Source organism: Pieris rapae, chromosome 22, assembly GCF_905147795.1.
Source record: "Pieris rapae chromosome 22, ilPieRapa1.1, whole genome shotgun sequence".
NCBI classification, from domain to species: domain Eukaryota; kingdom Metazoa; phylum Arthropoda; class Insecta; order Lepidoptera; family Pieridae; genus Pieris; species Pieris rapae.
In genome coordinates, this window is record NC_059530.1 from 2,175,192 (window position 1) to 2,200,117 (window position 24,926).

Here is a 24,926-nt window from a genome sequence, read left to right on the forward strand (position 1 = left end):
TTTATTCTTTTTATAACTAAATCCCAACTTGTGTAGTATTTTTCTGAGAGATTCTATACTACCCTTGAAATTGATGTCTGCCTTTAGATCACAATGTAATTTTCTGAGAGTAGGGACGGAATTATTTAAATAATAAGATTGGATTTTGCGTCTAATAACACAAAGATCAAAGTCATCCAAATCAGAAACAGTTAATTTTCTTTTTCTACTTTTACCTGGAGTGACTAGTTTTATCGTCTTAGCCTCGGAAGTAGTGTTCTCTGGTGTGGAATTGTCATCACAAGCTGTGGATGTGGAAGGTCCTTGAGCTGCTTGATTAGGGACTTCAGTTCTCGCTGTAAAATTACTTTCCATGATTTTTCCCTCTGAAACTATACGGTTCACGGTTCTTTCAGAAACACCTTAAATAAAACAAAAAATATTTTAAGTTATCCATCAATCACATTTACTTTCAAAAGCAATTATTATTTTTCCCTAAATTTGGGGATATAAATATCACTTTTAACTGGCAATACTTTACCTGTCAAAGCCGCTGTTCGAGCATTCACTTGTTGAAATGGAATAATCGGCCCATTGTTACGTTTCTCCTCTTCACAAAAACGTTTTACAGCTAGAATAATTTCTCTAGCTGCACTCCGCACTACTTTTGGCATGTTTCGTAATGATTTTTACACTTTAAAACACAAATTATTAGCACCGACACACGTGAGGCTACCAAGCTGTTAGAACTGTCAACACAACTGTCAAAATTAGTACCTTTTTCTGCCACACGCCAACTTACACATGACAACCTATATTTTCGACGTTCATAAGTGTGCATAGTGTTACCTACATGAATAAATGATATTTGAAATCTTTAATAAGTCTGTGGTATGAACACATTTCATTTGTCTATCCCATGACCCATAGGTCTATTCACTATTGAACTTGAAAAAAACAACAGAATGGTTGATTGTTTATTTAATTAATTCGTTAGGTACAGTTTAAATTGGGTTTAAAATGTAATAAAAAAGCCTAGATTTAATTTAATAACACTTCATTAACAATAAGTGTAAGCGTTTAGTATTAATTTCCGTTCGATGGCCATGTTTTAATTGATCTTATTTTTATTAAAGTTCGTTGTACAGGTACACTAACAAGCAATAAATAAATGATATGTTCAATGAAAATTTTGTTTTTACATCATATAAATGCTTTTAAACTCTACTATTAATATTACATTTCTGTTAACAACATAATATCTTTAAAAATTAGGTATCATAATGGTTATATTTCTAGACAAATACATTATTTGTTTTAAATTTTAAACATACCATTTTGCTAATTACAATATCCTATGTATTTTAGCGTTTAGTAATCATGGAAGCTTCAGATAATATCATGAAGGTAACTACTTTACTTATTATATATGAGTTAAGTCAAAGAAAATTTTATTCTTTATTCTTAAGATAATTACATAGTCTTATTTGCCTAAATAATTTGGCAGTATATTTTAGTTTACGGGTACTTACATTTATTACTTGGTTCATTAACCTGCATATATAAAAAGTTAATATGCAAAAATATGTTTGTCTTAAATGGGTTTTGTTTCCAGTTTTTATTAATATGTTTCTTAACAGACTAACTTAAGTTGAATATAAATGTTTTATGTTATAATGATTAAATATTTTTTTTACAGGTTTGCCGCCTTTGTCTTACAATGGACACAAAGATGTATAATATCAGCAAATACAATTTGCATCAAGTATTTATTAACATCACAGGCCTTTCTGTAAGTATTTATATTGTGAGTAGTGTTTAAGTTGAATTTAAAACATTAAAGTATTTTTCTGTAGTAATATAAAACAAATAATTAATTTCATTACTTTTTAATTGCCACAGGTAAAAATGTTTTCATTTTAGAATTAATATATTTCTTTATATAAGTATTTGTATGCTGGTCTTGAGATGACAAGATGTGTCGAGTCAAGAGGCGTCCAGTATAGTGGAATAAAATAAAATAAATTAAAAAAGAAAAATATATTTACATTGTTGTATCCACATTTAAAAAGTACTAAAGTGTACTTATTCTCTGCAGTTAAATGATAAGACCAATCAATAGCCATCTAAATCAAAATGGTGTCGAAACCAGGGTCGAATAAAAACCGATAATTTAGAAAAATCATGTTATAGTATCTAACTTGACTTATAATTTACGTTTTAATGTCGAACAAAGAGTTTTTCTTAATTTTCTTCTAGCATTTTGGTCACCCCTAGCTCCTAGTCTCTCAAAAATCTGCGTATATTGAAAACACACTGCATTTTGGTCAACAGTAAAACTTTAAGTCTTACTTACACAATAATCAAAACATTCCAATTGGTTTCCATTTGAGCAATAAAACGATTATAACAAATTTTGCTTGAATTCAAAGATTGACAGACTTTCATAGCTTCCATAATTTTTTTCATTACTTATAAGCGTTTGAACAGTTGATTCATTCTAGTAACTTAAATTTAATTGTCAATTTATAAATTTTATTATCAATTTAGTTTTTGATAATATTTCTTTTACATTCCCCAACACGCAGATAACTCAGTGACTACAAAGAAAAACCTCGAAAGAATGACTCTTCATGATATGCAAAATTAAACTTAACTTATAATGATTTCAGGTAACATTAAACTCCAACTTCCCTCAATCTCTATGTTGGGAGTGTACTCAAAGGCTCAGATCGGCGGAAAATTTACGACTGAAAGCTGAAACCAGTCATAATTTACTACTGGATTTATTTCAATTGGAAAAAGTTGTAAGTATTTTAGTACTATTCTTTTAATGTTTAAACACTGCCTGTTTTATTCATTGCTGTTTAATCATTCTTCTTTGCTTCCTAACTAAAACATCTTCAAAATAACTATTGAGTAATATTGATATACATAAGTACAGATACCGGCAAACTTCTTGAGCATTAAACAAGAGAGTGGGGTAAAGTTTGCGCATTGTATCGCAGCGCGTGATCACGTGATTGACACATCACTACCCCCCCCCCCCCCCCTTTTTTTATAACAGGGGGCAAACGAGCAGGAGGCTCACCTGATGTTAAGTAATACCGCCGCCCATGGACACTCGATGCTAGAGAACTCGCGAGTGCGTTGCCGGCCTTAATATAGTATGAGATTGCCATGTTTTTGCATACGAAAACTTTAGTTATGAAAATAACACTGTACACATAATAATATGTTACACATAAATAACTGTATGTTGGTATGACTATCTAGTTGCAATATTGGTAATTTTGGCGCAGTGTTCATAGCTGTACATAAACTATCAGATAGGTATATCTGTAGTAATGTTTCAAGAAATCAATCATCATTATACATTAAGATAACATTGCATTAACATAATCAAAGCCCAGAGATACACAAAAATATCAAGGTTGGCAAGGACATTTGTTCGAAATGTTTGCCGGTACCTCATACCTTCTTTTTAAATTTAAAATGTTAAAAGTCCTAATCTCGAGTATATTCTGCATCATAATAGCAAATTGTGGAATCAACTCCCGGTGGATGTATTGGTCTATACTGAATTTTTTTAGTGTTCCAGGGCTGCGATATGCCGTTTATGCGTGTCTGTAGTCTTGTTTGCCCCTATATCTTATTAAAATACATCATAAGAATGTGAGACAGCTGAATTATCTAAAATACTTTTCTATTGGGTTTCAGGTGACATTAGAACATATAAAATCAATAAATAGATATTCATATGGCCTTCAATCCTCATTGGCATCTAAAATAAATGAGAATGACAACTTTGATTTAACAATTGATGGAGATGAGAAGGTTTTTGAGGAGAAAATAGAAGTTAATTTAAATGAAGACGTGTTTGATGATTTGGATCAATCTAAACCTATAGAAGTTAAAGTGGAAAGTAATGAGATATTTTTTGAAGACTGTGGGTTTGTTAGTGAAGACGACAGAACATTAAGTGAGGTGTGTAAAGTGAAGAAAGTGAAAAAGGTGAAAGTGAAGAAAAAAGTGAAGAAGGATAGTGAAAAGTTGGAAGAGGATGACGCGACAACTGTAGCTGATAAGTGAGTGAAGTATTACCTTTACTTATATGATATATCTTCGTGTTCTGTTATTTTAAGATTTTATTTTAGAAGTTTCTTTTGGCGCGGGGTAAAAATTTACCCTCATATTTTTAATGCGCACGCACACCGTCACAAAAAACCGACACGCTGACCAGCTATAGCCAACATGTTAGGTTTATTCTAATGTTTGAAAAGATTTTAATCTTATTACGCCAAAGAAGTGTAACTTCTGACGCGTATACATAAATACAAACACGTTTTTTTATTTTAGTTTAGTTTTAGTGTTAAATTATTGTTTGTTTTTTTTTGTTAATATTATGTACTTTGTGTAAAAAAAAACCTGCACTCTGTAGCGATTTTCCATAGTCCGTCCATTACCTAATAACTTATGCAATCTGTTTAATTATATACATGTTTAAGGTTAAATAGAGCTCATAGATATAATACATAAATACTCTTTTGGTTCTTTCCGTCAAGTATCGTCAATGCTAATATGAGTTCTGGACTAATTTGGCCTGATATAGTTTTTTTTAAACTAAATTGCTATTTATAAAGTGTTTTAACTTATCTGTTAAATTGTGCTATGCTAAGAACAAGAGACTAGAATTTCTAATTCCATTAGACCAATCACAATACTATTTTTTTAATTAATTTCAGATTTAAAACCACGGACGTAAAACGTAGACGGACAAACGAAAATATTGATGAGAATCTCTTTACAATAACAATGTTGTCGTATGAGCAACAAATCGAACAAATAACTAAGAGAAAAGAGTCGGTACTATACAAAAATGCTACTTATAAATGTGAATTATGTTTCCGAGGATTCCATATTAAAGCGAGATATGACGCCCATAGTATACGACATCGAGACGTAAGTTATAAATTTTTATAAAATGAGGGTACGATTTTTAATTTTTGAAACTACCTGCCAAGAATGGTTGAACAAAAAATTGCATGATATAGATAATGGACATTCCCATACAAATTCTTTTAGATTAGCAGGTCCTATCCAAAATTGATTACATTAGGTTCTTATATTTTGTTTTAGTTATTTTTTGTGGGAGCTTTATGCATGTATTTTTATCTATATGTATGTCAGTTCAATTAACAGCCTAGCGTTTTAACTAAACAGCGCCGTTTTACTACTTATACTAATATAATCAGCATACTAGCAGCTTATATTAGTATAATATGCTGCTAGTATGCTGCTTAGTATTTAGTATAAGCATAAATACTAAGCAGTTATTAGTATAATAATAGATTATAAGTTGATGCGCGCGTATTTGGGAATTTGGAGTAACTATCCAAACTATTTTTGAAGAGAATTTATTTGCAGAATAAAAAAATATTTCTTTTCAGGAAAGCGGTGCCTTCGAATGCTTTATATGTAAAAGTAGACTCAAAACGAGTCGAGCACTTCGCAAACATATAACATCTCAACATACAGAGCAGTTTAGCTGTAGGGGCTGTCCGTTCATCACTATGAATAGGTATTTTCAGATTTAATATAAAGCATGTTTTTAGAGACTCTTAAGAACTTCTCATCTGTTTTGGGAGCCTTCAAGTATGTAATGAATTGGGGGGAGGAGGGGGGTTTTGGGGAAAGATTCTCTCTTGATTAAGTATTTGAAACAATTTCAGAGGTGTAGCGAGGGAACATGAAAAATGGCATTCCGGAGCGAAGTATCAGTGTCCACATTGCCCCAGCCAGTTCGAGTGAGTACTTTATAATGTAAAAATCGAGTTTTTACAGTCCGAGTCACTTGAATAGCCTCACCCATAAATTTTGGAATTTCTGTATAAATATGAACGAATATTATTTTCATACTAGTATTAATTAGACTTCATGCGCAGTGCATTACGATACAAAACAAAACACGTACGAACCTGCACTGGAATACCGCGCCCCGCGTCGGTGCGACATTTCGTCCGCGTCACATGATTAGCCTCAGTGCTATTCGAACATTACTCGCGTGCGTTTGTTTTGGTTTTTTGGTAGCAATTCTTTATTTAAGCGTCGAATATTACGTATATATTTTTTTCGAAGTCTTATTCAAATGTTTAGCTATCATGGGTCGTGGTCGAAAAATAAAAAAAACCGAAAGAGAAAAAGTGAATTTTTATTTGGATCAAAAACTATCTCACCGTGAAATTGCAATAAAAATTGGTCGCAGTCCTAAGGTAGTTAATAATTATGGGGAAAAATAAAGAAAACTATGGGAAAAACTATAAAGGTCGTACAAAATTGGCTACTTCGTCAAGTGAACGTCGGCTTATTTTACGTGCAGCATCTAATTCTTCCAAGACAGCGCGACAAATTGCGAATGAAGTAAACACCAACGCATCACTGTCTACCGTGCGATGCATTATAAAGTCATCACCAAACCTTAAACGGCAGAAAATCAAGAGGAAACCTCATTTGCGCGATCAATATCAAAAAGCCCGTTTTTATTTGCTAAAATACATATGTCTTGGAAAAATCAAAGGCATAATGTTGTTTTTAGTGATGAAAAAAAATTCAATTTAGATGGTCCAGATGGTTATTCATATTATTTTCACGATCTAAGAAAAGAAGAGCGGGTGTTATCACGTCGTCATTTGGGAGGTCGCTCAGTAATGGTATGGGGGGCGGTTTCTTATAAGGGGCCTATTCCAATTTCAATTTTCCGAGGCAAACAAATTCAGCATTGTATACTAATCTATTAGAAGAAAAGAAAAAAAATATTTTTAACATTTTAAAACACCGGAACTGGATTTTCCAACACGATAATGCCTCTATACATGCGTCACAGGAAACAAAAGCTTGGTTTCAAAAAAGTAAAATTGAAGTTTTAGATTAGCCATCGAACTCTCCGGACTTGAATATTATGGAAAATATTTAGGGCTATCTATCTCGCCAGATATTTGCCGGTAGACGCCAGTTTAATAGCAGCGCAGATCTTGAACAAGAAATTCATAAAATTTAAATAATTTGGATCAAAATTACATTCATTCATTATATAGGTCTATTCCCGAACGTATTTTTGAAGTTATTAAAAGCAATGGAAAGTATACAAAGTATTAAAAACATATTATAGCCTTATTTATTTGTGTTTTATTTCACTGATGCTATTCAAGTGACGCACCATTTTCACTACTTTAGTGTGCAGTTAGTACTATTTATTTATCTTATTTTTACTTTTTATGATTAAGCTATAGTACGACGCTAATTAAGTTTACTTATGAAGTAAAACAGGCGACATTGAATATACAGCAGAATTTATATTAATTTTGGGGGTGAGGCTATTCAAGTGACTCGGACTGTACAATTTTCCTAACCTTCATATTAATAATTATTATTATCTTAAATTTGCAATATTGGCGCGTTTGAAAAATTCAAAAAGGTGCATGCATATAAAGTTTCTCATGTAAATAAAATACATTTTTGTAATGAAAATAAAGTTTTTTAAACATACAATTAAAATGTATATAAATGATGACAAATTGATAAAGTTTGGACCTTTCTATCGCCAATTTAAATATTTAATCAGCGTCTGTGCCTACGGCCCAATGGGGGGTTTAGTCAAAATACCTTAACGAAAAAAGTTCACCAACTTTATTCCCTTTGGAGTAGATTGTGGGCGTCGTCAAGATGCCTGAACAGAAGTGTATGGGGCCGTTCAGGTTATCCCCACCCCAAACCTTTTCTCTTGTAATCAAAAATAATTTTTTGATGTGAAACATCTATAGCCGCACGTAAAACCGATTTCTGGCGTGGCGACGCATGCCGTGGCGACGCGTCGCCACGCTATATGATATACAGTCTAAATGCAGTAGTAAATTTCATATTAAAAATATTTAATGAAAATAATGTTTATTCAACAAATAGTCATGGTTAACTGGAAAAAAAATCGTAATATTTTGTTTTATCATTATGACATATTTAGTTTGTTCTTTTCTGCATATTACTTTTACAAAATAATGTCGATGTTTCACATCTGCCAGGCGTCCCGTGACAGCTCACATTTTTTTTTTCGTTTATTTTTTTATTAATTTGTGTTTTTCTTCCACTATTGCGTTTGCCAGGTGGCAAAGGCCTCCTCCAATCTTCTCCATTCTGGCCTTTCTATGGTATACCTAATCAAAAATAATATTTTTTTTTATAGTAAAGTGACTACATACCTTGGCCATGTGAGAATCAAACACGTTTCGGACTTTGTGTGTGAGTTGTGTGGGTATACATTCCTCAGTAAGAAGGGTATCGAGGTTCATAAGAAGAAAAAACATCGCTTATCCGAAGAGACGGTAAGAGTTTTCATATTTATTTATTTATGTATGGCAAAAAAACATTGAGAGAAGGTTCGCAAGTGCGTTGCCGGTCTTTTTGATCTATGTTGGTCGTAGAGCGGAGAATTGAATTGGTAGCCTCTGCTTCTAGCACCGCGTGTTGAGCGGTGACTCCCCAGAGGGGGATTCTCCACCGATAACAAAAAAAAAATTCTCAGAAGTTTTTTTCTTCATATTGGTTTCATTCAGCACAATAGGGAATTATGAATGTCAAAAAAAATATGTATGAAATTCTTGTAATTTTACATTTATTGCCAATTGTTAAATCAACGGTATAGAATGGAGAGAAGAACTGGCAATAAACTCTCCGCCACTCTTTTTAATCGCCAAGATTTTTAAGTAGCTGCAACCGTTGCACCCTTTACAAGACATCTTAAGTAATTAATAATAATAAAATAAATTAAAAACAAAGATTGGTCTTCGTGAACAACACGCAAATACATAGTCGAATAACTAACAGAATTAATTCGGAAATACTTCAGTGGTGTATTTATTTAGGTTTCACAAAGTAATTTACCAACTTATATTGTGTTTAGAATTTAGATTGTCTTATATATGTCGCAGTAAAGTAGTTAAATGAGAGAATAAATTGAATCTCTAGACAGTTAATCAAAGATCGATATTCAATCAAGTCTAGCATTTTGATTTAAATAAAACAGCGTCGAAAGCGTTCAACTATTTGTCTGACCGAAAGCCAGCGTGTTGATTAATATGTAATGTAAAACAAAATGGCGTTCACGACAACAGCTGATTTCTTTTAGCAAACGTTGGTTTGTTGGAGTGGTTTCTTGTTCTGGCATTACTGCGACATTGAATTATCACTACATAGTATAAAACAAAGTCGCTTTCTCTGTCCCTATGTCCCTTTGTATGCTTAAATCTTTGAAACTACGCAACGGATTTTGATGCGGTTTTTTTAATAGATAGAGTGATTCAAGAGGAAGGTTTATATGTATAATAACATCCATTAAATAGTGGAGAAGTACTGTTATTTTTGAGGTTTCTAATGTGATATCTTAAATAATTACATTTTTTCCGCTTACATTGCAAACGCAGGCTGAACCCTACGGGTTTTATCAAAATAATGTACTAAGTATTGTACACATTGAAAAGGTCTACAGAAAAGTCCGTGATGGTATATGTCTATCTCTTATGGATAACCCACATTTTTATATACAACGTTCACGGATTTTCTGTAGTGTATTTAGTATCAGCATTGCACCCGTGCGAAGCCGGGGCGGGTCGCTAGTTCATTTATAATTTTAAATAATTTCAGGCGCCGTTGGAAGGGCCGTATTGTGAACTGTGCGATGTGAGATTCGTGTCAGAGGAAGCTCATTTGCGACATTTGAAATTATCTTCAAAGCACAGTAGTGATAATGACCCGTGAGTAAAAAATTAAATTATCGTACAATATATAATTTTTTTCGATTAATTTATTAAAATACTTATACATTTTAGGGATAGAATACGAAACGACTCGCAAAGCATGAGTAGTATGAAGAAAGGTGTGATGCGACGCACTGACCGACGGATGATGATGCACAGGCGCGATGATGATGAGAATCCAGCGGAACTCATCACTTGTGAACAGGTGAATCCTAAATTGCACCACTATGCTCTGAAATTTCTTAGGCAAAAAATCAGGAGAACTTTTTAGAAAATTAATGACATACTTGTTAACATTATTATATTGTAAAGGACATTTAAAACCACCTTTTTAAGATACGTACAAGAATAAATTATTATTATAGATAACTACCTGACTAGCTAGCAAACGTTGTTTTGCCATGTTTTTGTGCCAAAAAATTAAAGTTTATAAAAATTAAAACATAAGGGATGATTGTAGAGGGGTGAAAATTTAGGGTTGCATGTATTTTTGTATGGTGTATCGTAAAAAATTTAAATAAAAAAATTTAGGGGTGGACCACCCTTAACATTTAGGGGGATGAAAAATAGATGTTGTTCGATTCTCAGACCTACCCAATACGCACACAAAATTTCATGAGAATCGGTCGAGCCGTTTCGGAGGAGTTCGGTTACTAACCCCGTGACACAAGAATTTTATATATAAGAGATAACAGATTTACGTATTTATTAATCTGGCGGTATCACTTAACATCAGGTGAGCCTCCTGCCCGTTTGCCCCCTGCGGCGTCGGCGCAGCCAAAACGACATGTCCATATATAACAATATACTTATATAAACGACTGGATCTCAAATACTAATGAACCGATGAACTAAAACTCCTGATTCAAATCAAAATTATTGATTTATTAGAGAAAGTCTTAACTTAAGGAACCTAATATTTTATATTCTCAAACAATATCGAAGTCGTTTAATAATTTTGAAACACAAATTATATTAAATTGAGTTTTAATAAGCCTCCAGACAGAAAGAGACGATAGAGTATGAAAGGTTTGTTACGAATCAACTCTATAGGTTTATATAGGTTACTAGCGACCCGCCCCGGCTTCGCACGGGTGCAATGCTGATACTAAATACACTACAGAAAAACTGTGTACAATACTTAGTACATTATTTTGATAAAACTCGTAGGGTTCAGCCTGCGTTTGCAATGTAAGCGGAAAAATGTAATTATTTACGACATCACATTTGAAACCTCAAAAATAACAGTACTTAATGGATGTTATTATACATATAAACCTTCCTCTTGAATCACTCTATCTATTAAAAAAACGCATCAAAATCCGTTGCGTAGTTTCAAAGATTTAAGCATACAAATGGACATAGGGACAGAGAAAGCGACTTTGTTTTATACTATGTAGTGATTTTCAAAATAAATCCAATCTTCGTTCTTCGTACGTTCGTTTGTATGGTTCTGCTTGTTGACGTCACTACTGGTTCAATTGCCTCTCCCCTAAATTTTCAGTACGACCGGTTGGCGCTCCAACGCTTTCTCTTCACCTGTACCAGGTCTTTTATCTGATGGCTGTCCAAGGCTTTCTTGATTAGAAATACGTATACATCCGTAAAATAATTTTGATTAAAACCATAATCATTGGATAAATAATCACCAATTTAAAAATAAATAATTGATTTAATGTTTTAATTACGAAGTATAAAAATACTAGCGGATCCGACAGACGTTGTCCTGTCTATACGTCTTTAATTTGAAAATTTCAAACTTTTTTTAATAAGCTAAAACATTCTGGACCATTTTGATGAAAATTATTATTCAAATGTTATGACAATATCTAACGATCCAGCACATGGTCACACACGATATAACACGATGATAACAAAACTTTTTTTTTCGGGACAGACTAAAATTAAAATTTGACACTGCGATGGTAGCGCCGTCTGTCGGATCCAATGTAAAACATTCCAAAATCAACAACTACTAATTAATTAAAAAAAAACATTGTCCAGCGGACAAAATTGTGAATCTAAACCATTCTCGAATCTCTACGAACACACACAAAAAATTTCATCAAAATTGGTCCAGTCGTTTAGGAGGAGTTCAGTCACATACACACGCACACAAGAAATATATATAGTAAGATTTACGCATATGGGCATCTAACAATAAGTCACAAAGCGCCTTTCGCACGTAAGTAACGCTCGTGGACGCACGCGTACGTGTGGAACGTAAACGTTTATACGTGCGTTCATTTTAATGTTTAATGTTTAAAGAACTTTATTTCTCATTACAAAACAGAAATATTTTATTTATATGAGAAACTTAATATTAATATGTATATATTATATACGAGCGAGATACACGTCGCCATTAGCCGTAACAATTTTAGTCAGCTATGTTCATTCTAACATGCATCTTTAATGGCTTTTTGAATTTTTCAAACACATCAATATTGCGAATTTGAGATGGTAATTGATTAAATAATTGCACACCCTCATACCTAATAGATTTATTCAAATAATTTGTACGCGGATTTGGCAAGATAAGTAATAAAACTCGTATTTGATTTTTTTAGATAATCAATATTATGTTAAATTAATTTTAGTGTGGGGCCCAACTCCGTGGTTTGCGGTTGTACGCACAGCATTTCCGAAGAGTTCATCCCGACAAGAATCGAACCAAGTACCCAGCTATGAAGACGCCTTCCATGTGCGAGCAATGCGGTAGGATATTCCAGGTACGAATCTTTGTTAAGACCTGATTTAAACACGTTTATCGTATGTAATTAATAATTAGTGTTACTGAACTTTGAAAGAGCTTTAAAGTTATAAAATAACTTATATAAAATCATTCAGAAATTTATTTCAGAAAATAAATCAGTGGCGCTACAACCTCTTTAGGTCTTGGCCTCAGATTTCACTATCTTTTTCATGATCATTTATAAATCTAATAGGCAAGTAGGTGATCAGCCTCCAGTGCCTGACACACGTCGTCGACTTTTTGGGTCTAAGATATGTCGGTTTCCTCATGATTTTTTACTTCACCGTTCGAGCAAATTTTAAATACGCACATAGAAAGAAACTCCATTGGTGCACAGTTGGGGCTCGAACCTACGACCTCAAGTCTATATAAAATCATTCATTTATTAAATCGTCCATAATAAAAAATACTTTTTATAGTGTGTCACGTGACACGAAACGACGATGACGTAGCATGCTTGTAAATATTATCTCTTCAGTTTTATTCTAATACCTACTGTCTTGGAGTTTAATTTCGTCAGATACTGTTTTTAAATGAAATATACGTGTATTTATGTAATAATAATAAACTTTTGTAACGTTACAAGCATGTTACGTCACAGGAATGCGACGCCATCTTGCGTAAAGAAGCGTTTAGCAGGTTCTTGATATGAATGTTTCAAATGTATTTCTAATACTTTACATAATTAATAATAACTATTTGTATAGATTCTATTCTAATAATGACCTGGTATTTTAAAGTCTTCTCAAGTAGCCCAGTGGAACTAAACCAAACAATTCTTTTCAGAGTATGGCCCTTCTCAAAGACCATATGTGGGTACACACAGGCGAAAAGCGTTTCAAATGTGACCGCTGCGATAAAAGTTTTACTCAGAAGACGAATCTGGTGTTCCACATGAGGGTGCATAGTGCAACGCGGCCTACGTACGAATGCCCCTTATGCGGAAAACACTTCGCCTTCTACAATAATAGGCGGCGGCATATGTTTGTAAGTATTGGGTAGAATATCCGATTGTTGCACATAGTATTGTCTTTTATTGACATAACTTTTACACATTTAAAGAAAACACTTTTTTACCGGATTGAAGCTATGTATTATTATCGTAATATATATAAATCTCCTGTAATGATTTTTGTCCGCGATGGACTCCTAAACTACTTAACCGATTTTAAATTAAATTGACACACCGTGAGCAGTCTGGTCCAACTTAAGAGATAGGATAGCTTAGATCTTTAACTATAGTCGCAATTTTATTTTATTGCAAATTATTTGATACAATGATTTGATTTGATGGTGCTATGTTAAAAGTACCAACGTTTCACATAAGTTCTCCTGCCGTTTCTCTTGAATAGTTTACTACTATGTAAAATAACAAAAACCTTAGCCACAGCAACGCTTAGCCGAGTCTACTAGTAATTATATATAAATTATAATTATTTAACATAATTTTAAATTTTTCCGACGTTTCGCGTGCTTTGCAGCGTGCATGGTCACGGTGACTGAAGACAAAGCTGTTGAATGTCAAAAAGTATCACAGCTGTAGCAAAAGTTTAAATTATTAAAATTAAAATTTCAAATATTTATAAATAATAATGAGTTTATAATAATAGCATAGCTTCAATCCGGTAAAAAAGTGTTATTTAAAAGAATACATATCCACCAATTATAAATTCATTGATTTAAAATCTTAAGGATTACTTAATCTAGGTACAGTAATATTATAAAGAGGAAAACTTTGTTTGTTTGTTTGTAAAGAATAGGCTCATAAACTACTGGACCGATTTTAAAAATTCTTTCACCATTCGAAAGCTACATTATCCACGAGTAATATAGGCTATATTTAATTTTGAACAAAAATAGGGTTCCGTAAGATATTAGGGTTTTTCGGACACAAGGTGTAAAAATGTTACTTATTTTGCGTACCCTGCCTAAACTATTAAAGATAAAACCATAAAATATTCTAAGTAATTGTAGATCTTATAAATATCTACAAAAAAGTCGGCGACACACTATACCTATCTATGTCGAGTGAGGCACAATAAATGATATACATGGCAAAAGGACGTTTGCCAATTCAGCTAGTAATATATAAACGCGTATACGTAACCTACGTGCACGCACAACATGTCAATACTTTTTAAATTTATTTTGACGATTTCATTGTATTGAAATTGATTTTCAGATACACACAGGTTTGAAGCCGTTCAAATGCGAAACCTGTGGTAAGGCGTTCACGACCTCTGGCGAGTTGAGGGCGCATGTGGAACACGTGCATTTGAAGAAACCCTGGCCGAAGAGATCGCGGAGAGGGAATGAAGAACCCTGGAAGTGTATGCAGAGTATGGAGGATTAGGGTGAGTTTGTATATATGTGATTTTTTTTTTAATTTAATATTGTTTTTTTCATATAGTATTTCCGAACGAATTCCACTTAGGATCTTTCAAGAAAACAGCGTACCAATTCTTAAAAGGCCGGCAGCGCACTCGCGACTCCTGTGGCATTAATTGTCCATAGGCGACAGATATTTCCGAACCGATTCCACTTAGGGTTCTTCAAGAACAGAGCGTACCAATTCTTAAAAGACCGGCAACGCACTCGCGACTCCTGTGGCATTGAGAGTGTCCATGGGCGGCGGTATCACTTAACATCACGTGAGCCTCCTGCCCGTTTGCCACCTGGTCTATAAAAAAAATAGGTTACTGTATTCTACGTTATTAATTATTTTTTTTATTTTCAGGACTGGATTCGAGGATACGATATATAACGTAGATTTTGTAAAGATGTGTTCAGTATTATTAAATTATTATTGAAGTGTGTGTAATTTATAAAAACTTAATTTGTTAAGTAAAAATTGTTTAAGTAAAAACTTAAATAAAATTAAAAACTTAACTTCTAAAAATAAAATGACATTTTCTATCATTTATTCCTAGCTAGATCGATTTATGGCCCCAGAAACCTCCCGTATACTAAATTTCATGAAAATCGTTGGAGCTGATTCCGAGATTCCAATTATATATATATACAAGAATTGCTCGTTTAAAGATATAAGATAGGATTTAAAGTCTCTACTTAATTTGCTGGTGTATACTCTTATACTGACTTAAGGAATTATATCTGATGACACTGAGATATGATTTTTCTGTACAAAATAATTCAAAGGATGAGAACATCTGCCGGTTTTGCCGCGTATCATTGAAGTATTCGAACCAATTTGATTTAATAATCTTCAAGAACCCACCACTAACATCTTCTTATCTTATATCTTAACATCAAATGAGCCATTAGTTGCTCCCTGTTCTGTATAAACAAAGGCTTCAGTTTCGATGTTTTTGTACTTGTATATTAAAGGTCGAACGGATGTTACATACCTACTTGAGCTACGGTTATTTTTATTTTTACTGTAGGTAATATAACCGTAAGTAAACAGTTATATCATAAATCTGTAAGTTAAAAGTCCTCGTGTCTTTGAATTGTCTTAAAACTCACGGTTAAAGTGTTTACTAAAGGCTAGCTTTTTTTGAGTATGCACTAGATTCAGGGCGACTAAATTTTATTCATAGACTGCCTGTAAATCTATGGAATTCAGAATGACAACTCATCATTATTGACATTTATATTTCAATATTATGTATAATTAAATTGTTCAAGTTAAATAAAATACAAAAATATGGAAAATAAAAAAATTAAGAAGACTAAGACTATGTAAGTTCGTTGAGAAGTTCTTTTGGATAAAATTAGCTCTCCAACATTATATTAATCTGTATAGTTCCTATTAAATATAATATAGTTGAAATACAGAGGGAATAAAAAATATGAAATTCGTGTTCCCTAATTGCCATAATTTCAAATTAAATCTGATAAAAGCCAAGAGGCTGGTTACAGATGGATTAATAAAATTATATATATAATATAATTACTATTATGTTTGTTTAAATATTAACTTTATAAATAAATCAAACTTATTGGTAGGAGTCTTATATTCATATTATCTATTTCGTGCTCTACTTTTTATAATAAGCAAACTGAGCAGCTATCTATGTCTGGCACACGAATGGGTTTCAATGTTTTTTCCTAACGATTCCTTCACCGTACGAGCAAGTTTTAAGCTAAGAAAGTCCATTTACAACTATATCACAAGTAGATTTATTCTTGAAGCTTGGAAATGTTCGCATTTTAGCCATATGAGATACCCTGCCCCGTATTCCTGGTCACAAACTGGATCATACGAGAGAAAACCAAGCACCATGAAGAAATCTGTGTCATATGACAAGTATGTACTTAAGTAAATTATTAATTAAACTCAAGACACTAGCTTTTGGGCGATGGTACCTATCGCTTAACATGCTTCATATTAAATTTTAAAAAAATAATGACAGTAGAACGGGGCAAAGATTTTCTCTAGTCTATACAAGATATTGCTTTGATATTTTTAAAGACAAGTAGATGATCAGCCTTCTGTCATACTTGTAGATTTTTAGGTTTTAAGACATGTCGTTGACATTGCGATGGTAACCTTCTCCGTAGCAGTCAATTATAATAATAATAATAATAATAATAGCCTTTATTCAGATAATCTACATTACATATTTTATACATTTAAACAAATTTTTATTTTAATCTAATTCAGGTGCATCTGTGTGCCCTTTTTTGGCAAAGGCCTCCTCCAAATCCCGCCATTCCTCTCTACACTGTGCCACTCTCTGCCATGTACCACCTGCCGTTTCTTTAATGTGGTCAATCCACCTTCTCAGTTGTCTCCCTCTTTTGCGCTTGCTGTACCTTGGGCACCAGTTAAGCAGTTTTTTGCTCCACTTTTCTGTACCTCTTGCGATGTGTCCCACCCATTTCCACTTTAGCTTCTTGATCGTTGTTGTAACATCTGTTACCTTAGTTATTTTCCTTAATACTGTATTCTTTATTTTGTCTCTTCTTGTTTTCCCTATCATACATCGTTCCATCGCTCTTTGACACACCTGTAGCTTTGTATACTGCGCTTTAGTAGGCGCCCAAGTTTGTGATCCATATGTTAGTACAGGTAGTACACAAGTATTGAAGACCTTTCTTTTAATTACCATGCTTGTTTTCTTATTTTTCATGACTTCTTTAAGCGCCCAAAAGCTCTTCCATGCTTTTGCTATTCTTGTGTCGATTTCTTTTGTTGTTGAATCGGTCATAGATATTGTCTGCCCGAGGTACAAGTACTCATCTACGTATTCTATAATATTGTTATTTAACAATTTATAGAAAGAAATATTAAGAAAAAATTATATAAAAACAATCACATAGACAACTACTTGACAAAAAAAACAAACTCCAAACGTCCCGCTCTAGAAGAATCTACAGCATGTCAATAACAATTACAAGCGCCCCCTCCACCTCTCCCAAGCCGGCTGGTCACCGTGGGGGAAAAAGACTATTACCCTTCAAATCCCAAAATAAAAAATAATTCCCTCAAAATAGTCAATCGCCAAAAAGACAATCAGCACCTGTATATTGCAACAATTAATACTCTCACTCTAAGAAAGGAAGAAAGCCTTACTGAGCTAATATTAGCAATTGAAAAAATTCACTGGTCCATTATAGGCCTTAGCGAAGTTCGGAGACTAGGAGAAGAAATAGAAGACCACGGTAATTTTGTATTTTATTTTAAAGGCGAAACATCAGGCAAATATGGAGTCGGATTTCTTATAAAAAAAGAACTTAAAAAGAATATCGAGGAGTTCTTGGGAATATCTGAACGAATTGCTATTCTGAACATTACAATGCCACAATCGAACGCAAAATGGTCTATAGTACAGATTTACAGCCCTACGGAACAAGCCAGTAACGCCGATGTAGATTCCTTCTACGCAGATCTTAGAAGAGCTATATTAAATTATACACATAAAAATCTCATTGTTATGGGAGATTATAATGCTCAACTAGGTAAGAGAAGAAAAGGAGAAGAAATTATACTAGGCCCTTACTGTACAGGGAAAAGAAACAGGAATGGAACTAAACTTATAGAATTAGCATACGAAAATAATTTAAAGGTTCTAAATAGTATGTACAAAAAAAGACCGTCAAATAGATGGACATGGATTTCACCAAACGGACTCTATAAAAATGAAATCGATTTTATTCTCACAAATAGGGCTAACATGTTCAGCGACTGTACAATTCTTAAGAATCTAAACTTCAATACTAACCACCGTATGGTCAGAGCTAATCTAAAAATAAAATTAGAGAAGACTAGACCTTTTAAAGCTAGGACAAGCGAATCAAAACACCTTATCGGTAATATCAGCGAAATAAAAGAACATTTAATCCAACTAAACTTGGAAGAATTATCAGTACAAGAAAAATACAACAATGTTTTAGAAGCCATAACTTACAGTTCAAACAGAGTGCCTCCAAATAGAAACAAGTGGCATTCGGTATCAGACGAGACGTCCTTACTCCTTAAGCAAAGGCAGGAATTAATTAAATTGGAGAATAAAACGAAATCGATCAGAGTAGAAATAACGAAGCTTAGTAAACAAATTAAATTATCACTTAGGCAAGACATACAAAAAGCAGTCAATTAAGTATTAGTTAATTGTGCAAATAGAAGCAAAAATCCGTTAGTGCAACGTGATTTGAATGCACGATGGTTCGCACGGAGTCATCAATGACCAAGACATCTCAGTGTAACATATAAAAAATATATCTTATTACATTATAAATCGAACGCAATGGAGACTCTAGACACATGAACTCATACATGGCGGGCGCGAATGCCGGTAAATATACTACGAATCCTTCCCACCAGCCAGCTGGGTTCAGCTCAGCTATCGACTTGACAGCATCTGCACAGAGTAGTAGGATGTGAGGAGGCACCGACCACGGTGTTGGAGACAGCCGGGTTAACGCCCTGCATATGCAGAGGGACAGTGCGAGGACGCAAGACTACCAAACGTAGTAAAAGCTTTATTGAGAAATGACGGCCCGTGGATTTTTTTACAATTTCTGCGAGGCGAAAGAAAATAATCTAAAACTGGCAGATGTGAAACATCGATATTATTTTGTAAAAGTAATATGCAGAAAAGAACAGTCTGTGATAGGAACTAAATATGTCATAATGATAAAATATAATATTACCATATTTTTCCAGATAAATAAAATAAAATAAAATAAAATAAAAAATAAAAAAGCCTTTTTATTTTATTATTTTTCCAGATAACGATGACTATTTGTTGAATAAACATTATTTTCATTAAATATTTTTAATGTGAAATTTACTACTGCATTTAGACTGTTGTATATCATACAGCGTGGTGACGCGTCGCCACGCCAGAAATCGGTTTTACGTGCGGCTATAGATGTTTCACATCAATAATAAAGTAAATAATCGACGCGCTCACTAAATCCTCGCCACCTTAAAAGTGCATATGCGAGGAAGCAGGGCTCCATGCGTTCAAAAGAAGGGATGGTGATCCATCCCTGCAAGCACTGGACTCGATCTCCCCTAGCTATTTCATCATTATTAAATCGTATGGCCCGGTCTGTGACGGATACTTGCTGTGTTTTCACAAACCAACAATGGGCATGGAGAGCTGGATGCAACTGCCGCATCGCTTAAGACTCTGCTGTTACCTCGCCCCGCCTAAGGTTTGGGGGTTTTAGTGAGTATATACTTACAATTGCGAGTCGCGCCATGATATTGCAGCAATGAATTTCACCAGAATTTTTAGTTCAAAATAAAGTGCCCTAGCCCCCACTATATGATTCCCTTCGTTGTGTCGTCTTCCATTTCATATTTTAACGTTTCTATTAGCAACCCTCTTTTTCTAATAGTATTTGCAAAGGTTATGCCTGCATCAACAGCCAGTTGAACGCGACCCTTCCATCGTTCCATATGTAGTTTTTACCATCTTTATTACGCTGTCTTAAATTTCATTATTAGCTTACCATGCGGGAATGATTGCAATAATTCTATCATTTTAATATATACATTATAATTTATTGTTTTATAGCAAAAATAAATACACGAAGTCAAAAGTTCCACAAAAATGCTGTGACCCTTACGCTCCTCATCTGAAATACGGAATTTTTCACCGGAAGAACTCAAAGTAAGTGTTGAAATCTGATATAATTTATCAAATTTCAGGCAGGCCCATTAATATTAATATTATATGCGTTAACTGCGGCCTAAAAAGATTTGCTATCTAGGAATGACATCGCTCTAAACAAATATAACGTTTAGTAATCAAATTAAAATTTGTAGACCAGTTCCCTAAATATTTTTTTTTTCACAGAGAAATTGAATCATCGAAAATCAGTCTCAATAAAACTGCATCTGAACAAATATCCAAGGAAGCATACATTAAAAGTAGGTTAACAAAACTTTACAATTAACAAATTCTGTAGGTATTTGTATGATAAGGATTTTGTGATTAATAGCACGTTAACATTTAAATATACCTCGTCCCTGGGTGTAATAAGTATATACAATTATTGGAATATAAGACATTTTTTATCTTACTTTTACAATTTCACAGCTATTTCTTAGAAAAGTGTAGCGATAGTCTGGAAGAAATCGCTCGAAAGCGATAAGGCCGCCAGTTGCTTTTCATTAAATTATGTTTAATATTTCCTTTTTCTTTTATGTAATGCAACGAAGTGTTAATAAATAAAATAAATAAATAAAGTATGCATATATGTCTAATTAAACACGGTGTCTAAGTCGTGATTAAATTTAATTCGATTTTATTATTATTTGACCATTATACACTTAAATATACAAAATAACTTTTTTGATTACAGGCCCAGACGAGCCGTATTTTATAATTCGCCCTCTGAACAGACGCCACACCAAACATTTGTCCGTCTCTGAAGTATTACATGTGGATATACAACCAAGAACACGAAAATCGCTGATGAGAGCTAGTTCATCTATTCGATTTCATACATAATGGGTATTCAGCATTTAAAACGAAATAGCGCATTTATTATAATTATTAAAACAATAAATGCACAGATCAAATAGAGTTAAAGATAATTAAAAATATAAACTCATACACATATATTTGAAATGTAAACGATGATGAATAATATTGTAGGCATTGCTAAGCAATCATAATCAATGTCTTTCGTTCAATGTTTTACGTTGTGACACTTGACAAAAATAAAAGAATTGCAGCTTATAAATTGGTAATAAGAAGTGCTTGCAAAAAATATATTAACGAGGTATAATGACGATTGTTATTTATATTGGTGCATTGTTTTAAATAAATAATATATTTTGTGACCTATATACGAGGAAAATCCAGTGTATATTTTAATCCATTTTGTTTCTATTACGAGACCAATGTTGCCATATCCCATTTTTTTTATTAAAGTCTTTTAAAATGAACGTTGTTTGAGTTATTTATATATTTTTTATAGTTTCTGAGTTATTTTAATAAGCATAAATAGAATATCAAGTAGATAGGTACTGCAGCTGATGTTTAGTATAATTCCAGGTTTTCGCTAGTTCTTTCTTGTAGGATCTATGTAACTAAAAATAAATTACTTTGAAGTGATTGTTAGTGTTACAAAATTTGTGAAAAAAGGTTATCTAAATATAAATTGGTCATTAAATGCAATAGTAATCGATGCTATCTTTTTTCCTGAAGGTCTCGACAAATTAGTCAATGTCAAATGTCATTTTATGCGTAAAAGTTAGTTAAATATTATCCCTTTAAAAGTGCGCCAACTATTCCACTCATCACGCAAATCTGGCCAAATACTTTGTAGTCTACTGGAGCTTGAGACAAAATCATTATTTTGTCTGATGATGACTAACGCTAAACGATAGTTGGATGTCGAACTAGAAGTTTCAATTCAATAAAAGTATCGTTGATTTTTTTCATATATGAACCTATATTAATAATTAAAACAGAAATGTTAAATATAATCATGATTTATTTCACGCAATATATTAAAACTATGGTTAAAACCTTTTTTTTTAATTGTCGGTGACATAATTTACACTTAAGAATAAATTTATTCTACTCAAGTAAATTTCTTATGTACTAGAACAAAATGACCAAATTGTAACAATACATAAACCAAAACACATAAACAGGGTCTAAAGCTCTGGCTTCAACCCTAAGGACAAATTTAATTTTTTAATTGAAAGAAGTACCCCCTAGCTTTATAGACTACCATATTAAAACATTGTTACAATGAAAATTTGCAAGGATTTTGTGTATCACTTTATATTTGGTCTTTTATTATAAAAACCAATGTCTCCAACTAGAACTAATAAATTAATATTTACTTTCATACCATTCTCCTTTTTATAAAATTATTTCATTTCAAATATTTGAATTATTAAAAAAAGCCATAAAATATGATATAATAGTAAATATGTCATTCAAGAATCCCATTGCTAACTTAAAACATTATTTTAGTTAATGAAAATCAATTCTCTGAGTCTATGTGTAACCCAATAACCAGTTAATTCAGATTACAAGAATATTACTGATTTGGACATTAAGTAACTAGATTCTCATATACAGCTCTTTAGGATAACAATGAGATTCAGAGTCGAGATGTAGTACTTAGTATGTTAAAAACAATGAATTTTGATATATGGGAAGTAATAATAAGCACTAAATCTCGACTTTGAATTAAAGGGTTTATCTGTAGATTGGCAGTCAGTAAACATTTTTTTAAGATTTAGATAGTATTTGTCTTAAGGATCAAATCAATTTCAAGTTTTGACAAATTAAGATGAGACAATATTAATCTAATTAAAAAAAATTAAATTACTGAACAACGGCAGCATTGTCTACTTTTACATTAACTATACAATCAAAAGGTAGAAATCATCAGCTTCGCTTTCTTCAGTTTCTTCAGGTTCAACTTTTTTTATAACATCAACATGAGTACTAATATGATCATCTAACAAATTCTTAGTTGCAAATTTCTTATCGCATAAGAAACATTCAAATGGCTTCTCAATGTGTTTTTTTTTATGATAGTTTAAACTAACTCGTTGACTATAACTTTTATTGCACAAATTACATGTAAAGGGCTTTTCGCCTGTGTGAGTTCGAATGTGGTTTGCCAGTAAGAATTTCTTTGTAAATTTCTTTTTGCAGTACTCACATGTATAGGGTTTTTCTCCAGTATGACTTTTACAGTGGATAATGAAATTACTCCGGCCAGAAAATTGTTTATTACAAACTTCACATTTAAATTCTAACTGTGCCGAGTGTTTCATTATGCTATGGTATCTTAATGTAGAAGTTTGTTTAAAGGTAGCATTGCAAACACCACAAATATATGGGCGTTCACCAGAATGTATCCGCAAATGATAGTCTAATCCTTGCTTGTAGTTAAATTTCTTTTCACATATATTACAAGAATATGGCAGTTTTCCTGAATGCTTTCTCAAATGCATATTTAAGTTAGTTTTTCTAGCAAATGTTGCATCGCAAACATTGCAAGAAAAGGGACGTTCACCTGTATGCACACGCAAGTGATTTTCCAAATCACTTTTTTGTATCCATCCTTTATCACAGTATGGACACACAAAAGGTCTTTGATTATTGTGAATTCTATAGTGAAGATCCAGGCAATATTTTTTTGCAAAACTTTTATGGCAAATATCACAAATATATTTGCTTTCTTGGCGCTCTATTTCAATGTGATAGTCAAAATTGTTTTCAAAAGCCACCTCTCCTTCATTTATGTTCTCACATTCAGTTTCAATGTGAGAATTCTTATGTTGCTCCATTATAGCTTCATCTGGACATTTGTACAAACAGATGTTACAGGTATAAATTGCAGCTCCAGCAGTTTCTTTCAGATGCATTTTTAAATGAAATGGTCTTACATTTGCTGGGCCTTCATATTCACATTTGTTGCACGAGAACATGGTCTACGCTTTTATGATATGTTACATCAAAAAAATATTTTTGTATTTTATAACCTGCAAATACTTGCACATCAGGTTGCGAAGATTTTCTGAAAATGTAGATAAATTGTAAATAATTGAATATTAAAAAAGGAAACAATAACTCAAAAGAAAAAATTAAATGATTGTTATAAAATCATTATAAATAAAAAGTACTCACTCCTCTGAAGACTTTTAACAAGGCTTGGGTAATAAAATCTGTCTCTTTATTTGCTCTATATCAAACATTTATTGTCAATTTCCTAAAATATATACAAATAAAAGTTACTTATTATTGTTTTGTTTTCAAAGTTAGTTACGATTGTAAATTGTAATTATTTTTCCAACATGTCACTAACAACACAGAATAAGAAGAATCAAGAATGGATTAGTAATTGTGAATTGGTAATTTGGTAGCTAGCTAGAGCTGTCAGCGGTGTCAACCTGTATAATACCGATTACCGCCATTATTCCAATGTTT

At 32.8% G+C, this 24,926-nt stretch overlaps 3 protein-coding genes across 7 annotated transcripts; 2 read left to right on the forward strand and 1 right to left on the reverse strand.

Annotated features, from left to right (window-relative positions):
• The first annotated feature begins 897 nt into the window (after positions 1–897).
• LOC110992517 (zinc finger protein 260) lies at positions 898–15,417 on the forward strand. 4 transcript variants are annotated; one of them, XM_045633185.1, is made up of 15 exons: positions 898–976; positions 1,348–1,386; positions 1,679–1,771; positions 2,652–2,786; positions 3,700–4,067; positions 4,725–4,941; positions 5,430–5,560; positions 5,712–5,786; positions 8,216–8,354; positions 9,673–9,782; positions 9,858–9,990; positions 12,386–12,517; positions 13,327–13,527; positions 14,723–14,894; positions 15,278–15,417. In XM_045633185.1, the coding sequence occupies exons 2-14, from the start codon at positions 1,360–1,362 to the stop codon at positions 14,891–14,893; spliced, it is 1,932 nt and encodes a 643-aa protein (XP_045489141.1). In that variant the 5' UTR covers positions 898–976; positions 1,348–1,359; the 3' UTR covers position 14,894; positions 15,278–15,417. The 4 variants fall into 4 exon arrangements, with proteins under 4 accessions (XP_045489141.1, XP_045489142.1, XP_045489143.1 ...); XM_045633186.1 differs by lacking the exon at positions 898–976 and adding an exon at positions 988–1,127; XM_045633184.1 differs by lacking the exon at positions 898–976 and adding an exon at positions 1,012–1,051.
• Positions 15,418–16,200: 783 nt separating this feature from the next.
• Positions 16,201–21,913, forward strand: LOC110992520. Its single transcript, XM_022258374.2, has 5 exons — positions 16,201–16,242; positions 16,718–16,810; positions 20,535–20,630; positions 20,817–20,890; positions 21,325–21,913. Exons 1-5 carry the CDS (start codon positions 16,208–16,210, stop codon positions 21,471–21,473), a joined length of 447 nt encoding a protein of 148 aa, XP_022114066.2. The 5' UTR covers positions 16,201–16,207; the 3' UTR covers positions 21,474–21,913.
• Positions 21,914–22,453: 540 nt separating this feature from the next.
• Positions 22,454–24,883, reverse strand: LOC110992519 (gastrula zinc finger protein XlCGF8.2DB). Of its 2 annotated transcripts, none has more exons than XM_045633190.1 (2): positions 24,627–24,883; positions 22,454–24,481 (listed from the first exon to the last, which is right to left on the reverse strand). In XM_045633190.1, exon 2 carries the CDS (start codon positions 24,425–24,427, stop codon positions 23,351–23,353), a length of 1,077 nt encoding a protein of 358 aa, XP_045489146.1. In that variant the 5' UTR covers positions 24,428–24,481; positions 24,627–24,883; the 3' UTR covers positions 22,454–23,350. The 2 variants fall into 2 exon arrangements, with proteins under 2 accessions (XP_045489146.1, XP_022114064.1); XM_022258372.2 differs by having other exon boundaries at positions 22,454–24,516.
• Between the last annotated feature and the right edge of the window lie 43 nt (positions 24,884–24,926).